Source organism: Arabidopsis thaliana, chromosome 3 (genome assembly GCF_000001735.4).
Source record: "Arabidopsis thaliana chromosome 3, partial sequence".
NCBI classification, from domain to species: domain Eukaryota; kingdom Viridiplantae; phylum Streptophyta; class Magnoliopsida; order Brassicales; family Brassicaceae; genus Arabidopsis; species Arabidopsis thaliana.
Window position 1 is genome coordinate 16,255,186 of NC_003074.8, and position 14,335 is coordinate 16,269,520.

The 14,335-nt window shown below is 31.2% G+C and overlaps 3 protein-coding genes and 1 pseudogene across 5 annotated transcripts; 2 read left to right on the top strand and 2 right to left on the bottom strand.

Annotated features, from left to right (window-relative positions):
- Positions 1-5,019: 5,019 nt before the first annotated feature.
- AT3G44713 (uncharacterized protein) lies at positions 5,020-7,299 on the top strand (the record flags this gene model as incomplete). The annotated part of the gene is made up of 3 exons (NM_148838.1): positions 5,020-5,964; positions 6,140-6,577; positions 6,802-7,299. 3 exons carry the CDS (start codon positions 5,020-5,022, stop codon positions 7,297-7,299), a joined length of 1,881 nt encoding a protein of 626 aa, NP_683680.1.
- Positions 7,300-7,860: 561 nt separating this feature from the next.
- Positions 7,861-9,076, top strand: AT3G44716 (uncharacterized protein). Of its 2 annotated transcripts, NM_001125302.2 has the most exons (3): positions 7,861-8,375; positions 8,460-8,504; positions 8,825-9,076. In NM_001125302.2, exons 1-3 carry the CDS (start codon positions 8,045-8,047, stop codon positions 8,851-8,853), a joined length of 405 nt encoding a protein of 134 aa, NP_001118774.1. In that variant the 5' UTR covers positions 7,861-8,044; the 3' UTR covers positions 8,854-9,076. The 2 variants fall into 2 exon arrangements, with proteins under 2 accessions (NP_001118774.1, NP_683681.2); NM_148839.4 differs by having other exon boundaries at positions 8,460-9,076.
- A 50-nt stretch (positions 9,077-9,126) lies between these two features.
- Positions 9,127-10,027, bottom strand: AT3G44717 (annotated as a pseudogene). Its single transcript has 2 exons — positions 9,899-10,027; positions 9,127-9,765 (listed from the first exon to the last, which is right to left on the bottom strand).
- Positions 10,028-10,925: 898 nt separating this feature from the next.
- On the bottom strand, positions 10,926-11,129 carry AT3G44718 (Plant thionin family protein; the record flags this gene model as incomplete). The annotated part of the gene is made up of 1 exon (NM_001084769.1): positions 10,926-11,129. One exon carries the CDS (start codon positions 11,127-11,129, stop codon positions 10,926-10,928), a length of 204 nt encoding a protein of 67 aa, NP_001078238.1.
- Between the last annotated feature and the right edge of the window lie 3,206 nt (positions 11,130-14,335).

Here is a 14,335-nt window from a genome sequence, read left to right on the forward strand (position 1 = left end):
ATTGGGTAGAATTTTAATAAACTCATGGGTATCTGGTCGATCCGGAGTTTACCCGTTATTCAAATAGGCTACATGAAAACCAATCATATAATTTAATATCCCAAATATTAATTATATTTAATCTTAGTATAATAAAAATTATCTAAAATTATAATCATAAATCTACATATGTCAATTAATTTTAGACCTAAATATCCAAAACAACTAAATTATTCCAAAATTATTTGTTATATTTATCAAAATTTAATAAAATATATTCAAATGTAACTAAATTTATTTAAAATTAACAAATTTTGTAAGAGTTTATTTGGGAACCCGATATTTACATACAAAATACCCGTTTTTATTTTTTGAGTATTTATAGGGTTTGAAACTTTTTATCCAAACTGACTTGAGCCCGATTGAACCCGATCCGAACCGGAACCGTATATTTAGATCTACTCTAGTGGTAGGATATTAGATACCCATTAAATCCGAACTCGAACTGTTTTATTTGATTCTGCAAAAAAAATTATTACTGGTTGAATTAACTTTAAATAATAAATAGTTTTAATATAATATATAATTTATGTCGTTTATTAATCTGTGTGTAAATATCATAAACATCATCTATATTAAGTACTATATATCTAAACACGAAAATCAGATTATTTTTTTGTTTGCTAAACTTATTAGCAGAGTGAACTAGCATTACCAGAACTTATACCAGATATTATAGAGAATAAATAGCATCTCATCCAAACCACATGTAACAAGAAAAAATATCGCTGGCTTCTCAACTAATATAGAGAAAACTAAGACGTTCAATAGGTTAACCTTAGATCCGATTACCAATAAATTAATAAAATTACCACTCGTCAATTTTAAATTGATCTTGTTTCTTGTACCATTGACATTGAGAACGTACTTCATTAAACTTATGTTTTATATAAACAAAGACCAGAGATTAAATAAATGAACAAAAACTGTCACATGCACGTCAATAACATGTATAGTTCTACTCTAATGTGTATCGTATACGTAGTGGGTAGTAATTAAACCAGATTGTAAGACTTAATTAATTAATGAATGAAGAAGTGTCAAGTCGTTGAGATCAACATCATACATCCATAATCCATTACTTCTACAGTTGTATTACTTATATATATAAACAAAAATTCACGTTAGCCTAAACACACCAAATTAACGAACTACCTCACACAACTCAATGGATTTAGACATAGAAACCAGTTTGAGTGTGAGCGTAGCAACATTTCTTTTTCTTCCTATACTATGGATAAAAGTACAGAGATCGAAATGGATCCAGCCGAAATATAAAAGAGGTATGCTCTTTTACAGTACCATTTAAAATAATATACAGTTTCTTTATAACTGTTGATTTTCTTAAAATTCTTGCTGGTTTTGAATTTGTTCTCAAGAATTTTTTTTCTATTCTAAGTTGTGGCGATGTAATATTTATGCACTCTTCATTTGCGTCTTTTCCAGTTATGTCTACATTGTTTTTTGTTTTGTTTTTTCCCCCAATGTTAATTAAGCTGATAAAAACAAAAGACTAGTAATTTTTCTTTTTGGGCCTCACAGAAAACTTTGATGTTTGTTCCATTTTTTGACAGGAGTCACGATGGGATTAATTCTCCTTTTCGCTCTTGTGGTATTATGCACAAGAGCATATACGGAGTATGAATACTACACCGATATATTTCAACTAGGTTTGTCTCCAACATTCCAAAAATATTCATAACCTTATTTGATCGGACTCACAAACATTCTTTGTGCTGAAAATAGCTACACTTCTCGTTTGCATCATACTCGTCTTGCTGGTAACGAGAGCGTGCTGGAGAGAACGAATGTACAAACTAGGTATATCCACGCCAAAGTTCTTTATCTCATTCTCTTTCATTTAGTCATATATGATATTTACATTTAAATACATAGTACATTAGTATCGCAATTTGTTTTTTTTATAAGAGAACGTATTTAATTTGCAGGAATAATGATACTCGTAGCGGTTATCATTGTAGCATTAGTGGCATTTTTTGCGAGAGAGGTATCTCCAAAATACTCACGAGGTATATAAATAGACACTAATACTTTTGCATATTATTTATTCTTGTTTTGCCGACGATGCATGACACATATATACTATGTTCATTGAGTTGTGTAATTCTGAAAAAATAATATCGCAACTTATAGATTTTATTGTGTTTTTCTTTCTGATTTGCGTAAATGAGTAGAGACGATACCTCCTCTCCCTCCCATGCCCATGTCCATCATGCCCACTCCAAGCGCGCCCATGTCCTCGGAAACGCTGGTGAACAAATTGATTTATGGCAAAAAAATTAAAATAAAACAGATAACATCCAAAGTGTGCTTTCTTGTATTTGCTGTCTTATGTGTCTGTTATGGAGTTTAGAAAGGGACATTGTTTACGACTGAGATGTATACGTCCATCGTTTTTACGTATGAACTATTCGTAAACAATATTTTCTTTGTTTTGATCTATTCATGTAAGACTTTGCCAATATTAGAACTCTTTATGGAACACAATGTTACATATCTACACGAAACTGAATACCCAGTTTTTTTAAGAAATACAATTCAGACAGACACAGTGAATAAAACTAAGTAAATGATGTAATAGCTAGGCGATGACTGGTCATTGAGAGCTTACCGCACTAAACTATTGTTTATATAAACAAAGACCAGTAAAAAAACATTCATGTGCATGCACGTCAATAACATGTGTCTACTTCTAATTTACTGTGAAGCGTATTGATGATTAAATGAATGTAGGAAAATATCAATCGATATGCATAGAAGATGTGAAAATTAGATTTTTACTATTAATAATTCAATATTAGATATGTATGAAAGAAAAAAAAATTAAAGTCATAACTGTCATTCTTACTTTGTTAATTTACCAAATATGTCATGTATCAACTATTTTATAGTTTCACTATATATCAAATATCTTACCATATTTATGTAAATATTATTTAGATATTTAATATGTTAGCACGATATATTCAGTATAACATGTTATTATAATTTTAAATTGATGATTTCATATTAATTTGTATGATATGGTAAATGGTTTAATATGATATATATAAATTTATCGTGATACTATACTAGTTAACATGTTAATCAAATAGTTATCTGTATTTAGCGCGATATTATATACTTGTTAACATTTTAATCAAATAGTTATCTACATAAATCATAAATGTTTTATGCAATCCAATGATAAATAGTGTTGTAAATTTTGGATGAATAGTGTCGTCAGGTGTAAGATGAACAATATCATGCTTACAGTATCCGGTAATAAATAATGTTGTGAGACAATGGCATATTAGGTAAATTAAATAGAATATAAAAGATATTTATGCCTTTAATTTTATTCTCTTTCATACTTACTTAATATTAAACTATTTATAATAAATAACTAATTTTTAAGTTTTCCATACATATACATTAATATAACCCTTAAATGTAAAGTCTCGCGTTGAGATTAAACATATCATACATCCATCACCCATTACTTCTAGAGAAATATCAATGGATATGCATAGAAGATTCAAAAATTAAGAATCTATGCATGATTTTTTTTTATTTAGTTCTCTTTCATCTGACTCAATTTAATAACAAAATATCCTTTGTTACATATCCACGCGCGATAACAACAAAATTATCAGATAAAAGTTTAGGAATAATATGCTCATTAATTTATCTTTTTAGGTTTAATTTTGGTGTCATTCTTTTTTCTCATCACTAGATTACATGATCTTTTATCTCTTATTTGTTTTCTGGTAACAAAACATCATATTTGATGTAAATCTGATTTTCAAAGCTTTGAAATCGACATATTTACTTAACAAAAATTTTATGCTAACAAAACAAAACTGTGAGATATTTTGCTAAATGAAACATTAGTACGTTACAATTATTTTTACCGTACTTTTATGTCATAATGAATGAAAGAAAAAGAAATATTGAAAAGTTTATATGATATATTGTATAACTTAGCATATTAAAAATAAATCTAACACATTACTAATTGTATACCTCTTTAACATTTTTTTTATCGCGATATCATATGTTTTAACATGATATATTTCTTTACTTACATGTATATATATTATTATCACGTTAACTTAATAGATAATCATCAATTTATAATATGTTATTCCTCAAGTATTTGATGATAAGAATATCGATAACTATTTTATTACATTGCTAAATAATTTGATATATGTGATGAGGGCATTTTCGTCCAACTTACATAAATATAGAGAGAGAACTAATAATACAAAAAACAATGATATATTCTTAATTTTTGATTTATCTGGGCATATAGATTAATATAGCCCTTACTTCTATAAACAACAATTCACATTAGCCTTTGACGCACCAAATTAATGGACTAACACTCGGTAGTCACAACTCGATGATATTAGACATAGAAACTACTTTGAGTGTTAATAAGAGAGGCAATATAGCCACGAAAATGTTGAAGAAGTTGAGAAGAACCTAATTATCTCTTAAAGATCCCTACCATTGGACATGATAATTTTAAAAGCTTCAATGAAGATCATTAACTTTAGAATTTTCAAAATTTAAAATTAGAAAATTGGTAAGAGCCCCTCATGACCTCTTACCATTGCGGATTGTGATACGTTCATGAGAAGTTGGCACGTGTGAGAACTAAAGTGAGAGATTGGAGTCACGTGTGAAGAAGCTTATAAATAGTAAGAGAGAGTAGAGAGAAAAGGATCCTGCGTGATCATTGATGTGTAAAGAGGATTAGAGCTTTATGTGCTCTGTTCTTGGGAGATAAGATTGAAGAACTGTAACTCCAAGCTTATCGATTTAGGGTTTGTTTCATTGTAATTGGGATTTTAAGGATAAGAAAGAGAGATTCATAGTTTCATTCTTATCAAATGGTGCGTTAGTGTGCTCGGATCGAATCGAACGCAAGAAGATTAGGGTTTCAAAAGTTGGGGATTTTTGTCAATCGCAATGTGTCTTGAGGGATTTCCCACCTTCAATGGTGTGACTCATGAATTGCGATCATGGATTTCATGGTTGGAGGATTTCTTTGTTTGGGAGAATTTTACGGACGACGAGAAGATGAATCTTGCACAGAGTCTTATCGAAGGAGAAGCTGAGGCGTGGTTTTATAGGAGACAGAAGATGATTCTTTTTCGATCTTGGGAACATTTGAGGGATTGTTTGGTGCTGAGATTCGGCGACAGAAAAGATCTGGAACTAATCAGATTGCTTGCCAAGCAAGATCAATTTTTAAAGGAAAGGAGAGACGAATCGAAGATCCGGAGGATGAAGAATACATCGGTCGATCCACAAGAAGCAACTCCTTCAATGGCCACGATTCAAGAAACGATTCCAGTGGAGAAATTACATAATTCTCTGGAGATCACTGACAAATCTTTGAATCAAGTTGATGAAATCTCAGTTGAGAAAGGATCGAAGAATGATGCGACATTGCTAAGTCCACAGCTACTTGTTTCTGATTCTGAAAATTTGAGGAACAACGAACTTATGGCAATAAATTCAGTGGTGGAAAACTTAGAAACTGTAGTGATTAAGACAAAGATTCAGAAGAGCAGTAAAATGGATGTGGTTAACGGTGATGTTGGGAGAATTCAACAAGTGAGTATAATGAAAAGTTGTTCTGCACACAAGATGTTCGATAAAATGTCTCCACTTAAAGAACGACTGGAAACGAAGAAGAAAATGAAAGGATTAAAATCTTGGATGTTCAAATACAAGGCTGAGAAGAGAAGAATTAGGAAACTACACAATCAGGGCTGGTTACGCACTTGGATCAAAAGCTTGAAATACAAGTTTGAGAAAAGAATAATTGAGAAACGAAACGATCATAGCTGGTTATACAATTGGAGTAGAAGAGTGACTTGTAGGAAAATCAAGAGTGCAAAACTACAGGTTACTTCAGAACTAAAGGAATCTAATTCATTGTGGGACAATCGAGAAGTTTTGGTTTTGTGCGCGCAAAAGGAAATGCAGACTGCTTGTTAGCTTTGGAGAATCTACTGCAAGAGTGTTTACCATACACCAAATTTTTCAAGCTCCACTTGAGAGGGCAATTCTTCCTACGAAGGGACATAAACAGGTTCTAGAACAATTAGGTGACACACTTGGAGAGGTTGATAAGGTAGCGTTGCAATCTGATATTGGCGCTAATGTCTCTAAATCAAAAAAATATTGTGAGTCAATCACATGGATTAAAGACCATAGAGTGGAAGACATTAATGAGCAAGCTGTTGCTTATGGAGAAGCTTTCATGATATCTCTAACTGAGACGGATGTATTGCAGTCTTCTTGGGAACACCAAATGAATTCTCACATACCTACAAGACTACTAAGTAGAAGGAAACAGAGGAAGTGCTTTAAGTCTTGGAGATTTAAGTTCAAACAGGTGAAAGAAGGAAATAAGCAACAACACAATCTCTTCCGACAAATGGGTACTATAACGATCTTGTGGTGGTGGCTTCAAAATGGAAGCAAGGTGCAGTGGCATATCTTGATTGTCAAGAGGGTGAGTGAGATTTTTGGGGAGTTAAAAAGGGTTCAGGCCAGCAATGGAATCATCTATGTTCTGTCCTATGGCAATCATCATTATAAGTTGTCATGGCATTTCAAGCCATCTATTGGCAGTTTCTGTTTTCTTTTAAGACTGAATTATATGAAGAGGCTGTCACAGGAACTGAACACTTCCAACATCATTAGCAAGACAAGTTTTTAACGACTTGGTTGCTCAAGTTTGATAAGCCATGCGTTCAAGGGGAACTGATTGCTTATGAAGGGGAGATTGTCGGATTTTACACAACAATTGGGGACAGAGACATCTATTTTTCTGTGTGGCATTGTTGGAGAAAGAAGAAACTGCATATCATTAACCTACAACAATTGGCCACAGTTTTGCACATCTATGAGAAACCAAAACTAGGAGACTTCAGTCAATCTTATCTACTAGTTGCTGCAACACTTTGGAGTACAAAGATGCAACGTGGGATTGAAAGTTACCATGTTTGGCACCGCTGGAAAGCTCGGTATTTGCAGATATTTGAGTATAAGTTTGATGCAGGATCAAATCCGAATTGTGAGTTGGCAACATTAGTGCAAAACAGAGGCTTGAAGTTGTCGCATGTCCATGAACTTCAGAGAAGGGGTCACCACATTCTTCAAGAATTGTCAGAAGCTTGCAGTTCGTCAATGCGGTACACTCAATATCTTAGAGACAATGTCAGCTTGGGATGAATTAGTAGAGTAACCAGAGGTTGATACATAAGGGAAGCCGTCATGGTGGTACTAGAACCTGTCACAGAGATTCTTCATTCATTTTCAAGCTTGAGGACAAACTTGTCTAAATGGGGGAGTATTGATATGTTCATGAGAAGTTGGCACGTGTGAGAACTGAAGTGAGAGATTGGAGTCACGTGTGAAGAAGCTTATAAATAGTAAGAGAGAGTAGAGAGAAAAGGATCCTGCGTGATCATTGATGTGTAAAGAGGATTAGAGCTTTATGTGCTCTGTTCTTGGGAGATAAGATTTGAGAACTGTAACTCCAAGCTTATCGATTTAGGGTTTGTTTCATTGTAATTGGGATTTTAAGGATAAGAAAGAGAGATTCATAGTTTCATTCTTATCAAATGGGCCTTCGCATCAATATATGAATGAATAGTTGTGAAACAAAAAGCTTGCTGCTTTTTCAATATTTGTTTTTTCTGCAACTGCTTGTTCATTCCTAAACATTTGATAAATTTCGAGGCGATGGACCAAGGGTCGTATTTTGGAGTTACAAAATACAAATGATACACTTTTAGAATGTGATTTGGAGTAGAGTAAGAATTTGTAAATAGTCTAAAAAGAAGTGATGTATGATTGTATATGACTTTACTTTAGCAATGTAACTTCTGTTTGGATTACTAAAAATCACTCTCATCGTAAATTACTGTGCAAAGGAACAAAGCACAAAAAAAAAAGCAACAAAGAAACAGAAGAAATGCAAGAAATTCCCAGAAAAATCGTCCTTCTTCTTCTCTTCTTCTCTCTAATTCTCCCACCTTCCACACAAAACCCACAAGAAGAAATCTACTACTGTGGTAACACTCTAATCTCAAACCCATCTGAACTCATAACCTGCAGATCTGGAAAACTCTACTTCAAAAGCTCAACTGGTCTCTTCCATGTCTCCGGAACAGAGGAAGTGAAATTAAGAGCTAGGGTGTCTATGGAAGTCGAAGGTCACATACCGGACTTATGCATCGCTTGTGAGAGACCTAAGGGTAACTGTGGTGTTGCTCTAAGATGTCTTTGTCATCCTAAAGAATGCAGTTAAGTCTTGAGCTAATTCTGACTTGCATTAATGAAGATTATTATCTCTCTGTTTATTGATTCTTTTGTGGGTGATTTTGTAGAGAATAAAGTTATCAACTTTGGAACCAAGTCTCGAGCTTTATCTGGTAACTTACAACAGCTTCTTCCACTTTTGTTGTTGTTGGCTATGTTTCTTATCTGTTTTTGATTTGTAAAACTGTTTGATCCTTGTGACTAGTCTTTAAAACAAACATATGTAATTCAGCTTTGGGATTTGTGTTTAGGCTTACTTCTTGAATACAAATTTGGATATAATCTATGGTTATTTGATATTTCAGTGTGTGTTCCCTGGCTGGATTATGATTTATGTACTTTTGTTAGACGGTTTTTTCATACACAGACAGAAACCAAACTGAATTAGACTCTAGAGTGACCAGCTATGATAGTAAAAGAGATAAATTTTTAGGTGGAATTCAAGAGGTGGAAGCTGTATAGGAGTGTACAAGTCCAGAAGCGAAAGAGTTTGTTTTGATCCCTAAAGGAGGTAGCTTTGTTTCTCAGGGAGTGTTCATGCTAGGAAAAGATTAGGAGATAACGCTAAGATTTTGGTAAATCCAGTCCATTGTTTGCAAATCGGTAGTATGTGTTTGTGTAGAGAAAGGATCAGTTGTATTGTAATTTACTGTTATAAACATTAAAGAGGTTCTTCTCTTTTACCAAAAAAAAAGAAAAAGAAAAAAAAAGAGGTTCTTCTTCTCCTAAGAGAGAGCCTTCTACTGCTCCATCTCCATATTCTTCTCCTTCTCAATCTTCTTTTTAAAACCTAATATAGAGTGTAAACAACGAAACTAATGAGAGGTTTTTAATATGTTACCAAGAATCAAGAAGGCATGAGCAAATTTGTTACATCCACTTAGTTTTAGTGCCTTCTTTACACATCCTTCTCCTATAATAGAAACGCGAGCATAGCTAGGGAGAACCATTACTCGCGTGACCTCTCCATATGAAGAGAGATATTTACACACCGCCATCTCGATATCAATCACAGGAAGCAAAGTGTCATATCCAGTAACGTTTAGGCTTTGTTCTTTGGTTCTTCTCTCAGCAAGAGCAGCACGTCAATGAATGATCCATGGTTTCTTTCTGTCATGGTGCAGCTTTAACGATTGCAGTTCCACTAAGTTCCAATGCTTTCTCTTCAGCACCTTTTCCCTCAATCCTCATGAAGGAAACACTCTTGATGGTACCCTTTTCAAAGTCTCTAGGAACATAAATATGTTTGATCTTTCCGCATGAAGAGAAGTGTTTTCTCAATGCGAGTTTGAGAGTATAGGCATGAAGCTAAGTGTTATATCCCTCAATGGAAAACGGGTCATCACTATTCTTCAACTCCAGCGATTTTAAACCCTAAAGGTACAAAAGAATTAATCAGAAATTCTATTACGTCATAATTTTTTTTTTTCTTTCTTGTGAAGAAAGAAACCATTAATAAAGAAGCAAAGAGTACGTAAGAAGAAATATTTAAGGAGAAGAAGCTTACTTTGGTGGCTGATTCGTCCATGGAGAAGTTGAGAAGAGCGACTTCTATGGTTCGAAAGATATGTTTTCAGATTTAAGTATCTGAAGAAGGTTTTTTTTTGGCTTTTGTTATTGATGTTTTTCTCTGTTTCTTTGTGAGTGATTTTGTAGAGAATAAAGTTGTAACTAGAGCTTTATCTGATAACAAGCACCAGCTTCTTCCACTTTTGTCTTGGCTTTGTTTCTCATCTGAAAATAACGTGACAAAGGATTTATCTCTTCGGATATCGTCCATGAAGATATATCTTGCTACAAGAGTACAACTAATGCATAAAGACAAAAATGATCTTTGAAAAGGTAAAGTATTGAAATTCAAACACATCTTAAACGATTACCTTTTCTTTGTTGATACTTTGACCAATATATATGTATGGTCTCTTAACACATATATTATTTTATACATTGTTTTTGATAGGAAATAATATTCTTTATGAAAAGCAAGCCTCTATGTTTGGATGGTCTTTTAACTGAACTTCCGCGAACAACATATAGACTGAAGAATTCACTAGTGGTTTAGTAAATAGTGATAAGATTGTCGTCTCTACATGAGTTGCCTTTTATCAATGTCTCTTTCCTCGAACCTCAGTTTCTTCATTGTACGTATAATTCTTCCCATGTAAATTCCTAGTCATGTATAAAATATGGTGTATTTGAAAAATAAAATAAAACAAAGTTTCACTTTTATTTATGAAATTCAAAATTTAAGTGTGACCAACAAGGGTGTTAATTCCAATCATGAACCCGCATGTTAAGTATAGATGTCATGACAACATGTTAATTAGAACTAATTTTTAAAGGTTCAAAAAAGATTAGGTCTTTCGAGTTAGTCCATCATGATGGATGATTTTAAACAGCTAAATCCACACTATCGGCAGGCAAACCCGCAATCATGATATTTTACCATGTTGCGAAGAAGATTAGATGGAGCAGGCTAGTCCGTTTTAACGATATTAGGTACCAACTCTATCATAAAGAAGAATGAAAAAAATCTACCTTGAATTAGTTTTTGGAGGAGTAGGACCACCACATTTGATCTTACAATGTTCAAAGCAATTTCCATCGTACTCGCTACAGCTGCGAGAACAATACCTAAAGCAACCTATCCAAGTCTTTCTATGTTTATGTCGTGCTTCTCCTCCTATTGCAGCAATCATCACCAACAATATTACCATTATCACATTCGATTTTGTCATTTTCTTTTTCTTTTCAAAACATTAGTTTTTGCGTTTATCTTACAGGAGCTTTTATCTGCGTCACGTTCTATTTATAAGTTGTTTAGTACATTTCTATAGAAAGTTAGTTTGCTAGTCAATTTGAATCGGTTTACTAACAAACTTGGATTTGAATATGTCTTAACTGATTTGTAATTTCTATTTAGTTTAACAAATGCAAAATGTGAATTCAACGCGAGAAAGTCAACCTTAAATCATTAAAAAGATAAGGTTTTAGTTTTCGATCGTCCTTTTTATAAATGGAATCAATTTATTATTACTAGGTGATCACCCGCGTTACGCAGAGGATTTTTTCGTATTATTTAATTTATATATAATTTTTATTTATCTAATCATTCACTCATGCAATAAGCAATTACTTTTACTATTAAAAATATTTTTTCTAAAAATATTCTCAACAATGCATCATACACATAATTCATAAACAACGTTTGTATTAAATTTATTTAGCAGAAGGTAATATTGGATTCTAGAAATTTAAGAATCTGATGATGGAGTTCCTTACGTATTTTTCATCCTCAGTGATTTATTGTATAAATATCAATTTAAGAGAATATAAATATCAATTTAAGAGAATAACTTATTCAAATCATTAAGTAATCCACAATTATTATATACTCATACTTTGAGTTTGGATTACAAAAAAAAAATCTTCGAGTATGAGAAAACTATTAAAATGGTTTTATTGAAAAATCATGTAATATTAAAATAAATTTAGTAATACTACAATTAAATAATAAATATATTATTAACTTATAAATTAGAAATTGAAGAGATTATATTAATTAATTAATAGATACATGAAAAATGGTAAAGTAATGATGTGTCAATTATATATAGAGAGTTGACCAATTTTCATATATATGATTTGAATCTGCTATCTATGTTTTTTTGAATAATTTGATTTTGGTTGTGTCACAAAAATAAAATAAAATATGCCGTTCGTATAAACAAAAATTAAATAGATACTAGGGATATGTGAAATGCACTATAGAGAAAAAGGCAGTTGCATTAAGAAAATTAAAAATTTAAATTACTTATTTATAATCGATACAAAAATTATACTATTAATTAGGAAGCATTGGATATAATATAACCTTATAAAAGGTAAGATATTACAAAAAATACCATTGGTTTTAAGTATTTTTAAATTAATTCATTAAGGATGTAATAGTAATTACAAAATTCATAAATTTAAATAAAAACAGAAAATACTTTTAAGTAATTATTAGTTTCCAAAATTCATATCTAGCTGGTATGAGTACGGGTTATGAAAACTATATAAAATAAATTTGTTTGCACACATAACCTTGCACATATATACTTTGTTACACATATTCTATTTACGATGGATATAACAAGTTAATGTTTTTGTTTCATGTATACGAGACGGGTTATGGGATGAAGAATTTATGACAAATACAAGACGGGTTAGCTTTCCGTTCCAAAATAACTAATATAACATGATATAACCGAAACTAAAACTGAATTCATATCCTATTTAACACCCATAATCAAATGGTTAAAAATATTTTGATTAGTTTAGATTTTTTTAAAAATAAAATATGAAATTCCCGCACGTACGTTATAGTTTAAAATCAGATACAATAATCATCGATGATGTTGCATTACTTTCAGAATATTAATATAAATATATGAATTTACGTCATATAGAAAATAATAGAAAATTTTAATCAATAACAATCGATAATTTATTAATGACTAAGCATTTGTCGTAAAAACAAATGATGCTAATTTATCTACGCCCACATCACTTTCACTTAAAAAAAGAGACATTTAAGAATGTTATATAAGCGACTTTGGTTTTTTTATGGTGTAACAAAGTTTTTTTATTTTTTTTTCCAGCCAACCAAATATAATATATCATAAAAAATTTACAAGATACATAAACATTCTAATACAACCATTGACACAAATAAGGGAAATCGAAACAATTTCGATGAAGAGGTGGAGAGCAACCAAGCTATTTTTAGTCTTACAGGCTAACAGAGAATATCTGTTATGTCCCCCCTCCATATAAGAAAGTTTATTAGCAACTATTATTCCAAAATGAATTTAATGGTTTGCTTCCATATTAATTAATGAAATTAAATAATATTGGTTATTATAAAAATGATTTAATATTAACGAAATTAAATATTAAGATTATTTTAATAAATTAATGTAAATACTAACATCATTTATATTAACTGATGTAAAATTAACCTCATATTTTGCAGCTGATACATATTAACATTAATTCAAATAATTCTTTTAACCGATGCAAAATGCATCAATTATTTCAATCAATGCTAATATTTTGCACCACCGAATTTAACTATTTAATTTTTATTTAGATTACATGTATCTTTTTCTTGAGTACACTTTTTTTGTTGATTATAATTTATATATGGTTTAAGCTATATGTATTTTTATTAAAATCTTAACTATTTTGGTTTTTTTGATGACTTTATAATCGAATAAACTATTAAAAAATTCCATAATTTTTTTTTTTTGCGAGAAAACAGATTTGTGTGTTTTGGTAAAGCAATAGGGTTGTTGTCGATGACAAAAAAAGAAACTATATGGTTATTGTTGTGTCGGGAAAATGCAATTTTATGGTTTTTAACCAAAAAAGAAGAAGGAGATTTGCAAAACTACCTTTTTTTTACTACTCTTTTGTAACATACTCTTTCGTGTTGTCCATTTTTAAAAATACTCATTTCCTTGAACAGAATTACCAAATTATCCTCATCTAATAGGAACATGTAATTGGAAACTAAAATTTTCCTACCAAATTTTTTTTTCCCGCCAAAATTTTTCACAGCTATAAAAATCCTTGTAAATTTTTTTTGGCGAGAAATAGATTTACAAGTGATTTTAAAAGGGTTTTACAAGATTTACAAGAGATTTTTAAAGGTTTTAAAAAACTTTACAAGAGTTTAAAAAACCCTTGTACATCTTTTAAAACCCTTTTAAACCCTTTTAAAATCTCTTGTAAATCTTTAAAACCCTTTTAAAATCCCTTGTAAATCTTTTAAATCATTTTTAAGCCCTTTAAAATCCCTTGTAAATATTTTAAAACCCTTTTAAAATCCCTTGTAAATCTTTTAAAACCCTTTTAAAATTCCTTGTAAATCTTTTAAAACCCTTTTAAAATTACTTGT

What these genes read in the sequence shown, in the direction of transcription:
- AT3G44716 (NM_148839.4), top strand. Translation starts at nt 8,045, where the DNA reads ATGCAAGAAATTCCCAGAAAAATCGTCCTTCTTCTTCTCTTCTTCTCT. An exon ending in TTGTCATCCTAAAGAATGCA is followed by an intron (nt 8,376 to 8,459) that starts GTTAAGTCTTGA and finishes GTGATTTTGTAG; the next exon opens with AGAATAAAGTTATCAACTTT.